This window comes from Lonchura striata, chromosome 1 (assembly GCF_046129695.1).
Source record: "Lonchura striata isolate bLonStr1 chromosome 1, bLonStr1.mat, whole genome shotgun sequence".
Classification (NCBI taxonomy): Eukaryota; Metazoa; Chordata; class Aves; order Passeriformes; family Estrildidae; genus Lonchura; species Lonchura striata.
The window spans coordinates 131,557,583-131,573,638 of NC_134603.1; the positions used below are offsets into that span (position 1 = coordinate 131,557,583).

The window sequence follows — 16,056 nt, forward strand, 5'->3', positions numbered from 1 at the left end:
ATACACTGATTGTTCTAATTGATGATTCATCTGCGATGAAAGTTTGCATCATAGCATCAGAGAAGTATAGCCCCTAGAAGGGAGAAAGAAGATAGAACTCCAGATGCCTTGGCATCTGGTGAGATGGATGTAGCATTTCAGGCCTATCCTGGATATCTAGCAATCAAATATTTTAATTAAAAGATAATAACAGTAATTTTTTTTTCCTTTTATATTGCATGGATTCACACACACTTTTTTTTTTTTTTTTTTTAAATAAAAGCACTTTGGGTACTTTTATTGTGAATTTGAGGGATAGAACTTATTAAGAGTTTGGCTTTCAAATAACAAACCTACAATATTGGGTTAATTCCACAGCAAATTACTGGAGCTGGGGGATACATCCTGCTCTTTGCATTCAGTAAACATGCTTCCTGATTTCCATTAGGTTTAGAAGGGATGGCACCTTGTGTGACCTGGAGCAATCCCAGGAACTCCTATCTCCAGTAGCAAATCCCTCAAACCTTCACCAAACACACATGAGGAAGTTCACAGTCTCCCTGCAAAAAGAAAATAATTTGATATTTCTTTCCATTCTCAGACCACTGTTGCTATTTCTCATTCCAGACCAACGTGGGAAATAACTCCATCACTAGCACAAAAGGAAGTATGTTGCAAAAGCCCCAGAGTAGTTTTTATTTAAAATGTTGCTATCATAAAATTCCAAACTATGAAATTAAGACCTTGGGTTCCCATTCAAACATTACCAATCCCCCTTTTTAAAATATATTGATACATAACCACAGAACATAAAACATGCTGCAATGATACAAATATATATTTTTGATACAGAAATTACAGCACATAATAAATCATGAAAACGAATTGAGGCACTAGACTGAACATCAGTTCTGTTCTGCACTTGCTGTGAAGCTGATAGACTCACTTTCAATGAACAAAAGAATACTTGCTTGTTTAGTAAACATAACTCTACAGGTCATACCAAACATGTGCTTTGTTGTGAGACATCACCAGAGTTGCTGGTCCTTTCAGAACCACAACACACCTACACAACACATGTCACTGCCACAATATGAAAAATAATACTTTTATTGAATGTACAACTCAAAAAAAACCAAACCCCTTCAGTTATTAAATAAATAATTATTTCATACAGTGGATAGTTTATATTACACTGCATTGGCCATTAGAACAAATGAAGTTCAATAAATAACGCACGGGAATGCCTCATTTACGCCTCCGTTCATAATTCTGTGCTGTGCTCCCTTCAGAGGACCCTGCAAAAAAACGAAACAGATTGAAGCACAAGGTACAGCCTTGCATAAACACCAACAAGCACAAGAAGTGTCAGAGACCTGCAGCCAACTGGCACCAGCAGACTCCAGAGACCAGAGCTCCTGGCCCATCCCTGAGCTGCTTTGATTTGGTTTTACCCCTCAGACTACACTGTCCTCCAGAAGGCTGAAGGTCTGAGCAGTGTTTTCCACCTCTCATCTGCTGAGTTGCTGGAAGCACCATTAACTCAGAGCCACTCTACCTCCCAGGAATTCATCTAATTGATGGGATCTAAGCATTCAGGTCCATTTGTGGTAGAGGGTTTCTGCACAGACATAGCCACCTTCATTCCTGTGCAGTCAGCTCTTTGCCAGCACTTGGAAACTCTCCCTGTCCACAAGCCCTGCACACAGGGATAATTTTACTGTACACTGTGGCAGGAGCCAAGCTCATCAGACATACTCAGACTACCATGCTGACAAACTGCAGGCTAAAATAGTTTTAAGTAGCATATTTATGTTTAATAGTGGTAGATCTCTCCTTCTTGCTCATTTAAAATGAAAGTAAAATCCAGAGAGACCTTCTTGAGCAAGGCTGTCCCCAGACCAGGGACAGAGACATCAGCATCCCCTTACCCTGCTTTGGCACCTGAGGCTGTAAATCAAAAACATGCTCACACCCAGAGGGACAGCACGAGCTGCTGCCCATTACCAGGGAGCTCAGGGGCTTTCTGCAGAAGAAAACCACAGCATGGAGTAAAGGTCCTGCCCAATTAAATATCTTCCAAAAGGGAGAAATTAGGGTAGCCCTAACACTTACTATTCTTGATCTTGCTTTGATTACACAGTCCTTAAGACCCATCTTCTCCTCTGGTGGAGCAGAAAAAACTTTTTACCATTTCCCCCTCAAGCCTTCCTACAGAGGCAGAAAAGCTGTGAATTCTAGTTTTACCTGTCAGTTTTACCTGTGTTACATCGCCCAACAGAGTAAAACATCATTATTCCCTTTTGTCAGAAACACCACATAACAGTATCCTGACTATACCAGCAATTTTGAAATTAGGGCAATAACGTCTTTGCATTTTTAAAAACATTTTCTGTATTTTACATTCTGATATTAATGTAAATGTAATCCCAGTGGAAACCAAACCAAATTTATTACTTACAAGCTATTTACTTTTGTGATAGCAGATATATTTACAGGTATTATGCATTTAATAGCTATTGCCACTGTAGAAAATTGTACAAAATTATTCATGATATGTAGCAATTTGCAAAATAATGCAGAGAGCAATATTACTAGACTTGAAGGGGGGTTTAATTGAAAATAAAAGTTACTGACAACCATAATTGCAGAATATAGATCACAGCATGTATCCACATAATATAAAGGTGTCAGCTAGTAATTTAACTTTTATCATCCATTTAACAAAACAGTGAGAACTATTTCAGAGACATGAAATACATATTAGGTTTTTTATTTTTTTAATTCTTATCCTGGAGAATCAACTGATACTTTATGCTTCACAGTGAGGGATTTAATCAGTATAGTCCTAGAGCACGGGGAAGGAAGGTAGAGCTATGTGGAGTCTCCAATTTTCCACAGGGGTTCTGCATATGAGGGGAGAGGAGAATTCTGTCCAGTATGGATGCTATGGGAAAATAAATTCACAGTACCCATTCAGAGTTTAAAATTCTTTAGGTGAAGTCAAAAGCTGAAGGAGTCGGTGAATGTTTAACAGCCTGATCTGTGGTATGAGGTGGTGTTAATGGCAAAGTTCTGTTCTTTCACCTTCTACTCCAAGTATTAGGAATAAGGGTCTCCAGAGAAGATATCCTTTTACCTGATGAGATCTGGATTTAGACCACAAGTTAAATGACCCTTGGATTTTCAGCCTCCAAATTTTTCTTGATACCTCATTAAAATTTAGGGTTTTTTTGTTTTCATAGCATTTTGGGGACTAGCAGAACATGCAAGGACAGGATAGTAATCAAAGTGCTCTGGGGAATTCTACCTGAGTTGCCTGCAGCTCAGACCAGCCTGGTCATTTCAAACATTGAAGTGAAGCGAACTCTGAAATATCTTGGTTAACAAAGAAAATTCTGATTCTTTTTCCAAGAACTCTGGATACACTACATGAAAATTGCTTCTTCCACCCACTGGGAGAGAACAAAGAAGCAATGGAATGAAGAGGCTGTATATCACCAAGTATCAGATTTAGTCAAATACATACCAGAATTCAAAGATCTTTTGCCCATAAGTCCAACAAAGGAGTCTGTTTTATGCCCTGAAAAATATGTTTAGGGGTGTTTTAATACATTTTAACTAGGCAGGCTTTTAAAATAACATGTTCTTGCAAGGAAAGAAGACAGGGTCTAAAACTGTTTATATCACAGACCAGTTATTCACATCACTCTCAGACAACAGTGAATGAACAGCAGTCTGACTAATCAGACTGAACAGGATAGACCAAGGCACAGGCCAGTTAGTGAACATCTTCTCATTAGGTTAGATAGACCTTTGGTTTTGGGGGTATTTTTAAGTATAATGGAAAACCAATGACCACTAACAGTACAAATCTTATTTTTTACCTGGTACAATTCCTACTGATCTGAGCAAATGCACAAGAAGGCAGTGTCTTGGTATAGCCTGCATCTGTGTGGTGCATCTCTTCTACCTGTTGTTGTTTTATTTCTGTAATGTGGAAGAAAATCCTCCCTCACAGATCAGATGGAGCCCTTACTGGAGAGGAAGCCAATGGGACTCTGTGTCTGGACACGTCTGAGCTAGACAGTCTGGCTCTATTTTTGGAATATTTATAAGTTCAGGTATTACCTTTCTGTCCCTCTAGTAATTCTCAAGACACTGGAAGTGTAGAGATAAAGTCCTACAGTACCTATCAGGTTATAGTAGTAGATATAGTTTCAGACTATAAGGAACGCAAATGAACTGTTCTTCTTTATCTAAACTGGCTTTTGAGTCAAACATAGAAGTTTCTCTTTGGAAGAAATTTTGCTTGGTGAATTCATACACCAAGCAAGATACTCAGACCTCGCATGTATTAATTCAAGCTGAAGCAGTTTCAGAAAACTATAATTTTTTACTTTAGTCAGCTGGTAATTTGAGCTTTGAATGAGGCTTTTTATTTGGTCTTCCAATACAAAACCCCAGAGAAAGCATCTTGTGGATAATAGAACATAGGGATAGTTGCTGGCCTCTGTGGACAGAGGAGGTTTCACAGAATATAAGATCATGTTTACTTAATCAAAATCTTCCCGTTTCTCTTTAAACATCATGAGATAATTTCATCAAATAAAACTACCACTGTGCAGAGCAAGGTAACACATCAGTGTTGATAACATTTCCTGCTTGGTGTTACAAAGAAGCAGAGCAAGGCATACTTATTAATGGAGCAAGACATGGCTCTTCATATGGCAGCACATCATCAATCAGCCCCTACCGTGAGGAAGGAGTCTGATTCTCAGACAATGCTGAGGGCACAGATGCAGTATCTTACATGTGAGGACATGGGCACACCCATGAAAGCATTCTTGGGGACTTGGGAATTCATTATTCTAATTTTCCAGATTTTGCCATCTTAATTGCTTCTCTCAGAGCCTGGCAGTAAGCCTGCCTTGCCAATGAGAAAGGCTTTCAAAATCCCCCCTTGGGAAATAAGAGAGAACTGCAACATCCGCACATTAATATGGATTGAAATCTCAAAGCTTGCAGCAGCTCAGATGAGATACAGGCTCACAGTGGCACTGAAGGGGAGGTTTCAAAGCTTTAATAGATCATTTCTCCACCAGTGGTGCTGCCAGTCCCTAGCTGAAACCAGTCACCTCCTAAATAATCCTGTCAAATACACTATTCCCTATTTTAATATCTTCTAATGATTACTTAAAATATTTATATTTTTTAAACTTACTTTTGTGAGAGATCTGGCCATATCCTGATCAAAAGAGGAAACAAAAGAGAAAAAAGACACAAAGAGTTGTTAAAAAAGGATTGGCATAAGCATATGATGCCACTGAAATGCTTCGAAAAATCAGATACAAGAACTAACTTACCCATATTCTGCTTAAGGAAATTAGGGTGATAGTTTACAACTGCATTTCTCTTTGAAGAGATTAAAAACTTGTTTCAGCTAAACCCACACAATTTAGATTAGTTTAGCTCCAATTTCTTAGATCAATTCTTGGTTCAGTAAACATGCAGAAAATGCAACAATAATTGCATACTCAACCAGTTTCCTCACTTTGATGATTCAGGGCATATCTGCTGACCTATATACTATAATGTTATCCCTTACTGGGATTTACCTGTTGTAACAGGTACACACTTAGGACTTTAAAGCCTTCTCTTTTCCAATCAATCAGTTTATCTCATATAAAACTTGAAAGAAACAACAAAGCAAAAAAGCCAAACCCAAAGTACCCTCATGGTAGCCTAAGAAACAGATGTAACACATTAATCCCGCGCAATAACCGTGTAAGTTCTGGGCAGGCACTGGGAGAAGAACGCGCGGAGAGGCGTGAGCAGCCCCCGCCTGGCTCACCGGCATCCCGCTTGCCCATGAGGCCGAAGAACTGCTGGGGCCGGGGTCTCCGGGCCATCCTCTGCAGGAAGTGTTCCAGGGGCAGCGGCAGCTCCTCCTGCGGGGCGACAGCGGGGGCTCAGCGCGGACCGCCTTCAGCCCGGCCCGGCACAGAGCCCCCGGCTCCGAGCCCCTCGCTGCCCCACCCGCGGGGCTCACCTTCGCCTGGTCGCTGTCGGACCAGTCGGACCAGTAGCTGAGGTCGTCGGTGGCTCCCATCTCCTCGCCCAACGCCTGTGACGAGGCCAGGAGGAGCACGGCGAAAGCCAGCGGGAGCCTCATCGCCGCCTCGACGTCCTGCGGGGGCAGAGGTTGCAGCCCTGGCAGCCGGGGCGGGCGCGCCCAGCCCTGCTCGCAGTGGCACGGCCAGCCGGGCACAGCTGGGGACACGCTCCCTCGCACAACAGCCCCGCAAGCGCCCGGTTACACCGGCACCCCCGCACTGCTGCGGCCCCTCTGGAGAGAAACACACCCCTTACAGCGGCACACAGCTCGCTGTGCTCCCCAGCACACAGACACACACACAGACACACACAGACAGCGGTGCCCCTTCACACACGCACGTACAGGGCAAGACTTAAGCACAACCTCACACGTCTATGCACGTCTAGCATTCACACCTGCCCAAATACACACACGCAGACAGGTACATCCCCCTCATACACACATCCAGGTACACATGCATCCGCTCACAAACTCATACAAAGAGCTACACGCCTTAAATGCTCACAGCCACGTAGGAACGTAGCTGTCCACACACACAAACACAGAGACGCATGTGTCCAGAGGTGCACACTCATCTCTTTGCACATCCAGGCACATAAGAACAGGCACAAAAACACGCTGGCACATCCAGGCACTCACGTGCGGGCACATAAGCACGAATAGGCACCCCCAGAGAAGGACACATATACAGACCGGGACAAAGAGGTACACACGCACACCGCCTCACAAGCACAGGACAAGCGGACCCCCGCACACAGGCACGGCCGGCCGGGCTCCGCAGCGCACGCACCGTCTGCAGCGGGGAAGGCGAGCGCTGCTCTCCGGGCGCATTGGCCGGCCGCGGGAGCGCTCCCCACTTTATATGCCTGGAGACGGGGAGGGCCGAGACAGCCTCATTTGCCTAAATGCGATTACCCCCGGTTTTATCGTCCCAGCCCCGTGACAGCCCCCGCCCCGGCGAGCAGCCCCCGCCCCGCGCTCCGGCGGCGCCTCTCGGCTCTGCCCGGGGCCGGCGGTGCGGGCGGCTCCGCGCTGCCCCCGCCGCTCCTCCCGCCGCAGCTCCGCGCCCTCGGGGCCGCCCCGGCGGCGGGCGCGGGGTGAGGGTGCGGATCGGGATGCGGGATGCGGGTGCGGCTGTAAGGTGCAGACGCCGCTTGTTGCCTCTGGCACCCCGCTCCGCTCCCCCAGGGCACGGAGAGCTGCCCTCCGCTGCGGGCGGCACCGCCGGCAGCGACAGCAGCGGGCAGCGGCCGTGGGCCAGCGGGAAGGGAGCTCCGGCGGCCGGGCAGAGGGGCAGCCTCCCGTGCCCGGGCCTCTTCCTTCCCCCGGTCTGTCTCCCCCGTGCCGCTGCTCAGGTAGCCCCAGTCCACCGGGACTGAAAGTGAGGCATGCACGAAGCTGAGGAGGGCCTGACAAGGGTGGGTGCCGGCTTGGGGCGCCGCGCACCCCAGGTCTGAGGGGTGTACACCTGCTCAGGGGCTGCTGCCGCCAGGTTAGGGGTGTGTACCTGCTCAGGGGCTGCCGCCAGGTTTGGGGGCTGAACCTGCTCAGGGGCTGCCGCCGCCAGGTTTGGGGGGTGTACACCTGCTCAGGGGTTGCTGCCGCAGGTTTGGGGGGGTGTACCTGCTCAGGGGCTGCTGCTGCCGCAGGTTTGGGGGGTGTACACCTGCTCAGGAGCTACCGCCACCAGGTTTGGGGGGTGTACCTGCTCAGGGGCTGCCACCGCCAGGTTTGGGGGGTGTACCTGCTCAGGGGCTGCTGCCGCAGGTTTGGGGGGGTGTACCTGCTCAGGGTCTGCTGCCGCAGGTTTGGGGTGTGTGAACCTGCTCAGGGGCTGCTGCCGCAGGTTTGGGGTGTGTGAACCTGCTCAGGGGCTGCCGCAGGTTTGGGGGGTGTGAACCTGCTCAGGGGCTGCTGCCGCAGGTTTGGGGGGTGTGAACCTGCTCAGGGGCTGCTGCTGCCGCAGGTTTGGGGGGTGTACACCTGCTCAGGAGCTGCCGCCGCCAGGTTTGGGGGGTGTACACCTGCTCAGGAGCTGCCGCCAGGTTTGGGGGGTGTGAACCTGCTCAGGGGTTGCTGCCGCCAGATTTGGGGAGTGTACACCTGCTCAGGGGCTGCTGCCGCAGGTTTGGGGGGTGAACCTGCTCAAGGGCTGCCGCCGCCGCCCGGCAAGAGGTCGGCACAGCTGGGCTGGTTGCAAAAGGCGAATGCCTGTACTGGAAAGGGTACTGAGCAGCCGCACATCCCTGCCGGTGTCCTTCCCCTACGACAGCTTTGTCTATAAGATTGCACTTAAATATGAAAGATTGTGAGCCAGTAAACTAAGGGTTACTCTTGTCAACATGGGCTGCTTTAGAATGTGGTTGAGAAATAGTGATCTGGAGTAGGGACATCATGCAGCCCAAGTACCTGCACTAGGCACCTGTTAAGAGCTCGAGTGGGTGGTGAGAATGCTCCTCATTCTATCAACAAGCGGTCAGAAACCACAATGTTTATCAACTCTGGAAACACAAACCATTAGATTTTCATGCTGCACCTTTGCAGCCTTCCCTTTGATGTATGAACTTTGAAGTCTCTTGAAGAAAAAATGTTTTCTTGTGGTTTTGTTTATTATTTTGTTTCTGTTTACTATAGTGACAACAGAGCACTGGTCAGATACATCATACCAGGCTTGCCAATCCTGCAAATGTTCCTGAAGCTCGTGTGTCTCAGAAATCCTGAGAACTCCCAGCTGTCTATGAAGTCAATTTCTATCACTTGGAAAGTACAAATTTGAACTGAAATATCCTATCTGTTCTAATTCTCTAATTAAACATTTTACCAAAATGGATGTAACCATAACTTCACCTAAGAAAATACAGGGATTTTATTTTTGAGAGACCAAGAGAAGAAAAATTAAAAAGAGGTCTTTTCCAGTCTTCAGAGACTTTAATGAATTCAAGTACTTTATCTCAGAGTTATTTAATAGTTTGGGTGGAAGTGAAAAACTGATTAATAGATCAAGCTCACTTTTCTCTTTCTCAATTTTAAAATAAATTGGCTGTTTAATCTTTCTTTGACCTGCAATAGCCAGACATTGCACTATGAACTTTTCAGAAAGTGAGCAGATTTCATGGCTAATAAGCAATAAGCTGATCCCCAGGAAGATTTTCAGTTCATTCTTTCATGTGAAAAGGACATAGAAGGCTCAAACAAAGAAGCAAGCTGAAGATCCTACCTTTGTGCTGCCCAGTCCCTATCCTAGGGATGTACTACAGCATGGTAAAGTGCCCTTTTGCACAAAAAAAGAATCCCGTTTCACATATTTATTCACAAGGTTCTCATAGATATTAAGCTGCTCTGCCTCACACATGATATTAGCAGCTTTATATATATGAGTAACCTTGTGAATAAATACGTGAGCTCAAAGGCAGGTACAAGGTATCTTTGGTGAATATTCCTTCTCTACCCATGCTCAGGGCACAGACCCCACTCCTCTGTTGGAGTTAGACCATGTGATTTCTAACAAGCAGCTGAAGATTTTTGGTCATGAATCAAGAGATCATTGGATCCAATGACCCAAATAAGGGTTAACATTTCCTGTGAAAGTGACACGAAAGCTGTCTTCAGGACCCTTATCCAGAAATTTCCTTAATAAGGATTTGAAACTGGACTAAAGGCACTTGTGGCTTGAATCTCAACGCTAATGGAAAACTATTTGGGACGCAATTGCCTGTGAAACACACCTCAGAGAATTGGTTTTTCAGTAGGCTTAATGTGATACCTCCTGTGTGATGATCCTTGTGAAATGTTTATTTGAATTTTATTATGGTATTTTGGTTTCCAATAAAAAGTCTGATCGTTGAATGATAAGTTTCGTTGGCTGCTGTACCGTTACCTAGTGATCCTTATACCATTAACAACCAGCTAATGTGTGATGGGAAAATAGCAACATGTGCCCGTGTAAGATTTTGTGCAGAATACAGATTTGAACTTTCTGAGTATGCACAATTTCAGAGCATTTGACATGAAATGAATGCCTCTATCATTGCTCTTCAGTGGTCTTGTGCTATACAATTTCATACTGTATATTTAAACCTAGAGCCTAATTCTTTTTTACATTGAGATGTCATTTCATCACTTTACCAGAGACACTCAAGGAACAGAAACAGCCCCAGAAGAGTTATTTTATATTACTTCAAAAATTAGGAATGAGATGCAGTCTACCTGAGCACAGTGATCCTCTCTGTATATATAGCTCTGATTTAGATTGTTACAAGAAGAGTGGAAATATTCTTATCCAAAGATACAACTTTATAAACATAGGAAAGAGAAACCGTGATTGATGACCTCCTAAATTTTTCATAGGTATGTGTCTCCAGGGTAAATAGATTGATTTTGTTTGCAGATGAGGGCTCTTTGTAACACAGTGATTTATTTTGCCACTGTAAGATTATTTACTTGCAACACATCCAAGTGGCATTGGAAAAATTAGCAGAAATAGCGTCCTATTTCCTAATTAAGTGTGAACAGACTATTGAATTCATCTTTCACCTTTCTTTTATTTTAAATCTTCGATTACAAATTTGTCATCTTCAATTTTTCCTTTAACAAAGGTTTACATTTTCAGAGCATATGCTCATACATGTAAATGCATATGAGGCATATGTAGTAATTATGCATATCTCTCTCTCTGTTCCCCCTCTGCATCTCAAAGGAATGAGTTCTTATTCTTCTGTCTGTGAAATAAAACATTCTAGGTTCAATTACATTGTGCTCACTGGCAGGCAAGGAGGGGAGCAGTGAGATTTTTATGCCAGAGGAATGCCCCTTCCTGGACAGGCACAGGCAGAAGCAAGGCTGATCTTACAGTTACTGAATCATCTGCTAAGAGCTGAAAATGCAATGTTTGTCTTTAGTTCTCAGTTTGAAAAGTTAATGGGTTTCCTCACTCTTCTTGTCCCTGTCAACTTTTACACTCTCATCACTTTTTGCCATCCCACCCATCCACTATTATAATCACATCTTATCTAGAGTGAGCTTCCTTTACCCTGGTCTGAAGCTCACTTTTGTCCACACTAAGTTAGACACAAAACTGGGGTGTGGGACCAAATAGAAATAAATATCAGGGTATTAAAATGCTGAATGTAAACCTACAACATGAATGTTGCAGAGGTTATCCCCTCAAACTAATATTTCTAGAGTCAATCATCTGCAAGGGAAGTAATTGTAGTCCTGTCAAGCTTCTTGGGCTCAAGAAAGAGCATGTCCTTGGAGGGAAAAAAGCACTTCCTTTCATCTATTTGGAGATCTCTGGGAAACAAAGCTGTGCAAAGCCATCTCTACATCTGCAGGAGCTTTGGGAGAGTTGGTGAGGAGAAGGGCCTCTAGAGACATTTCTAGATGTGTATTATTTGAAAACAGCTATGAGAAGAACTGGACTTGCTGCCTGGAGATGCCTTGCCACAACTTTCCAAATGGTTTTCATAAGAAAAATGGGAGATACAATATTTGCTAATTTTGTTCCAAAAAGCCATCAGGGAATGACATTAGAACAGCACATTTCAATAGCAAATACAGGACAGTGTTCCTCTCACAAGAGACAGTGTCTGCTGCTTTTAACCATAAAACCAGGTTTACCATCACCAAGATTTGGCCAGGGACAGCCATGAAATAAGGTACAAAATATTTCCAAAGCTGAAGCAGACTGTGAGCATCACTGGTCTGAGCTTGACCAAGGAAAACCTGCAATTTGAACTCTCCTCACAGTGCAAAGGGCTCAGAGCAGCCAAGGAGCAGATGCTTGAGACTAATTAAGTTTGTCACTCTTGGAAGAAAACTGCTGACATTGCTTTGTTCTGATGCAGAGACCCTGTTTTTTGTTTTGTACTTACTGGTTTACAAATATATTTATGAATTGGTTGATTTGTTTCAAACCAAATCTTCTGAGTCTGAAGCTCACTCTATAAGTCTTTTTGCTTCAGTTGTCCAAGCTTACTTGTAAACTACCTCGCAGTGACCTGTGAGGGTAAGGGAGGATTTAGACTTACTTCATCAACAGGTAAAAGCAAAACCCTGGCTTATAATCCGGGCTCAGCGCACCTTCCGTAAAGCTTTTCTGTAGCAAGGACAATCTTTTCTCTGAGGCTGACCTCAGCCTTAGTGAATTTTGCAGATGGATCATCAAAGTCAAGACCTTGGCATGCTTTCAGCACCTGTTTATCTTCTACCTGATCCTATCACCAGACCTGTCCTCATTGCCCTGACCTCTGGCTGGCTCCTGCTGTGGACAGCAGTGGTGGAGGACAATGGTTGCAGTGATAGCCCCAAAAGTGGAAGAGCCCCACTCTCACACCATGGGAATACACAACAGCACTGTCTGGTTATCTGGGAAAGCCATGGACATATCACTGTCCCATCCACTCTGTTTTGAGCCCTGTGCAACAACAGCCCTCAGCACAGCACAGGCCTGGGTAACCTTCCCTCCCACCCCCACTTCCAGACCTCCTCCTGCAGGGATGACGAGGCGTGTTTTACACTGGCTCCTTCTGCCCGTTCCCTACAGCATCTCAGTGCTCATTGCAATGGCAAAAAAGGAATAGCTGCTCATGGCTGCTATGAGTTCTGATTAATTGAAGCACTTTCCTAACTTGAGATCAAACAGTGATGAATCATCCTCTTTTCTATGCTGTTTTAGAAACTGGATAATTTATATGACTATACCTTCATTGAATATTAATAGTTTTCTCAGTAACACGGTACATTTGAAAAACAGATTCAGAAATCTGCAGGATAAAAGGGCACAGTTTTGGCAAAAATTAAATGATTTCTAATATTACTACAACTATCAGGTTTTTAGTAGTTATGTAAAACAACTTTTACAAATGCATAACACTATTTTTATTATTTGCACTTGTTACATCTCAGTGTATCTCTCTTCTTACTCACATACCTTCAACAGCAACTTCAACAGAAGTTCACAATATCTCCGTAAGTCTTTGTAGTCCTCAAAAATCTCACTTATGAATTTTCTACTTTGTGTTTACTTCACAATTTTTAGGAGACTTCATTCAAATTCCTTAATAATTTGAAACCCCGTGCAATCACTTGTAAAAGTACATTGGTGTTTTTGGAACAAGCACCCAGAAATTTTGTGTAACAAAATTGATGTAACACTGTGTATGGTGAGAAAAAAGTAAAGAAAAAGAAAATGCTGGAGCACAAAATCAGTGGGAGATGTAAGGAGTTCAGATGCCCAAATAAAACAGAAAAAAAAAATACAGAGAAAGGGAGAAAATAGTAAGCCAATTTTGCTGCTTTGATAATCACTTGAAGTAAAATATCTTTCTATGGCCTGGCTGTCTTGTCTTCCAAAATTGAATCTTATGATATACCCATATTTTAAAAAAACTGTCAAATTCTAAACTCATGTGTGTGACGAGTTAATTTTAAAGTATGTTACTTCCTGACAAATCCTTCAGCTGGAATGATAACAAAAAGTGTGAAATGAATTTATAGGGATTATTTATTACACATAAGTTTAACAGAAGTAGCTGCCTAACCGAAGAAGGGCTATTCATACTGGAATTCAAATGTGTGTCCTGAGGAGGAAGGTGATAGATTTGCTGGTGGGTGCTGTGGAAACTCAAGACTTTTTCATCAGATTGCATGTGAGGATATTTTACCTGCTTGTCGCTGTCATCCTTTCCCACTCACCCCACGCTAACTTTGAGCAATTTTAAACCCTTGTCACATCTGACGCAAAATGCTTTAACAAGGGCTGAGCCTCACCATCGTCAGCAGGTAAAGAGGGAGGGCCAGCTCCTCACAGTAAGTCTTAGGGGACCACCTCCATGCCCAAGGAAATTCAATAAGCTTTCTCTCACCCCACAGCCCCCACTGCTTGATGCAAAGTCCTTGATATGTTGGGATTCATGCTTAGATAATTTGCATCTGTTTTTTCTAGTATTTCTTTTGATGTGTGTGATGAAAGGCTTGAGGGCTCTTTGTGAAGGGCTAGAGGAAAGAGCATGAGCGTCACAAAACCTTGGGTTAGTCTAAGGAAAGAGGACTCCATCTTGAGTGCTTGGGCCCTGCCTGCTGTGCCCTGTGGTGCCCTTAAAGTCAGAGCTTTGTGAGAGCCCTCTTCCTCACACCCCTCTTCATTAATTCACATCTCAGCCACCATTATGATTTTGCTCCCAGGTTCTTCCTTTGGGAGAGTCCTCACTTCTACTGGGCTTGTAGCCATCTGAAATAAGATACTGGTTTGCCTGAGACTTGCTGATCATTGTCCAATTAACAATTCAGACAGTCTTAAGAAATTAATTCTTTGTAAGTTTGAGATATAAAATAAGAAGTGGTCAAATTAAGAAGGTGAGAAAATCAAGTCTTTTAGGAATTCCTATAAGAAAACATCACTAGGTCATTACTTAGCTAGAAAAAAACTTTTCAACCCTTCAAGGAGTGATGCAGATATTGTCATTCTCAAACACAAAGCCTGTTTCTGCATACCACCCAGCCCTGCTCAAAAAAGGGCTGAATTCCTGCACTCTGCTGAATTCCTTGTCTTTCTGCTCACTTGCAGCAATAAGAGAGGGTTCTCATCTAGGTCCACACCATTTTCCATTTAAGGCAGAACTGTCATGGTTGAATTAATCAAGAGATGCATGAGGACTTATCTCAGAATGGCCATTAAGACCCATGCTCTGCGTCCATGCCATTGCCCTCACAGATGCATTGTACTGCTTATACACAAATAGTTTTGGTAGTTTGTACCAATTATAAAAGTGTATCCTGAACAGCTTCCTAGATAGTTGATTTACCTAGGACATCCAGAATAATGGATTCAGACAGGAATGATGAGTGAATTTGCAGCTGTGCTGGCTCCCACATAACATGCCAGCTTGCAAGTTCAGTTGGTCTCTGCATCCACAGCTGCACACAGGGCTGGGGGCACTGGCTGTGCTGTGCACAGGCAACACTGCCTGTCTGTGGCCATGAATGTGAAGGAGGAATGGCTATTTAGTAAAATGTACTTCAGTTGTCAGTGTGTTTGTCCAAATAGTGGAAACATATCACATGCCTTGCATGCGTTCCAAATTGTGAGAGTCTTCCTGTATTTTCATATGCAATTAATAATAATAATAATAATAATAATAATAATAATTATTATTATTATTATTATTATTATTATTATTATTATTATTATTATTATTATTAAAGAGGATTTAGACACATAAAAACAAAAGGACTACAGTGTTTAAGTTTTACCTGCTTATTAGAGTACTTCAAGGAATGAAATTCAGGATCCTACTTCTCCTGGTCAACACCAGGAACAAGCAGGTGCTTAAAATAAGAGAGCAAACATCCAATGCATAGTCAGACCACGTAGGGTTAGTCAGTAGGAAGTGTGGAAAACTCCTATCCTGCCCATCTTCAAGTTAATAATCTCATCAGCTGCTTGTTCTTCCATGAAAGCAGAGATGTAAACCACTCCTTCAAAGAGCTCAAGGAAATTGCTGTGGTCTTTTAAAACAACAGGAAAGATGCCACTCATTTTAACTAAATTAGGAAGTGGATTACATATGGATCTACCACGACTGGTGTACACTCACTGCACAATGCATGAAAGGCAATGCATATTGCTCAATGATTCATTCTTAGCTTTGGAAAAGGAGGATGAAAGTATTGACATCAACCTTCACATAAAGCTCTGCTTTGTGAAAATAGACAGAAAATTGGTACCATGCTTAGCAGAGCTGATAGATACACTGGTACCTTCATTGTAGCAGGGGAAATACTTCACTGATAATATTAAGATAATATTAAGATGATATAAAATTTATTCCAGAATAAAGATGTCTACTCTAAGGCAGCATGTTGAATAAACATGCTCCAAGTGAAAGCTGCATTGGTGGACATTTTCCTCCCCATCTTAGAATGCAGATAGCTTGTGCTTATAAAATGTTCACATCTTT

General features: G+C 43.5%; 1 protein-coding gene across 2 annotated transcripts; it reads right to left on the minus strand.

The window, feature by feature from the left end:
* Nucleotides 1-255: 255 nt before the first annotated feature.
* Nucleotides 256-6,994, minus strand: TAC1 (tachykinin precursor 1). 2 transcript variants are annotated; one of them, XM_031503839.2, is made up of 7 exons: nt 6,888-6,980; nt 6,032-6,169; nt 5,834-5,930; nt 5,204-5,227; nt 3,509-3,562; nt 1,219-1,277; nt 256-539 (listed from the first exon to the last, which is right to left on the minus strand). In XM_031503839.2, exons 2-6 carry the CDS (start codon nt 6,152-6,154, stop codon nt 1,228-1,230), a joined length of 348 nt encoding a protein of 115 aa, XP_031359699.1. In that variant the 5' UTR covers nt 6,155-6,169; nt 6,888-6,980; the 3' UTR covers nt 256-539; nt 1,219-1,227. The 2 variants fall into 2 exon arrangements, with proteins under 2 accessions (XP_031359699.1, XP_021393971.1); XM_021538296.3 differs by lacking the exon at nt 256-539 and having other exon boundaries at nt 648-1,277; nt 6,888-6,994.
* Between the last annotated feature and the right edge of the window lie 9,062 nt (nt 6,995-16,056).

Bases quoted from the DNA above. Each gene is read 5' to 3' on its own strand.
- TAC1 (XM_031503839.2), bottom strand. From the start codon at position 6,154: ATGAGGCTCCCGCTGGCTTTCGCCGTGCTCCTCCTGGCCTCGTCACAG. The intron at 3,563-5,203 runs GTAAGTTTAAAA...CATATTTTTCAG, and splicing joins TGGCCAGATCTCTCACAAAA to GGCATAAAACAGACTCCTTT. The intron at 1,278-3,508 runs GTATGTATTTGA...GTTTTTTTGCAG, and splicing joins CAAAAGATCTTTGAATTCTG to GGTCCTCTGAAGGGAGCACA.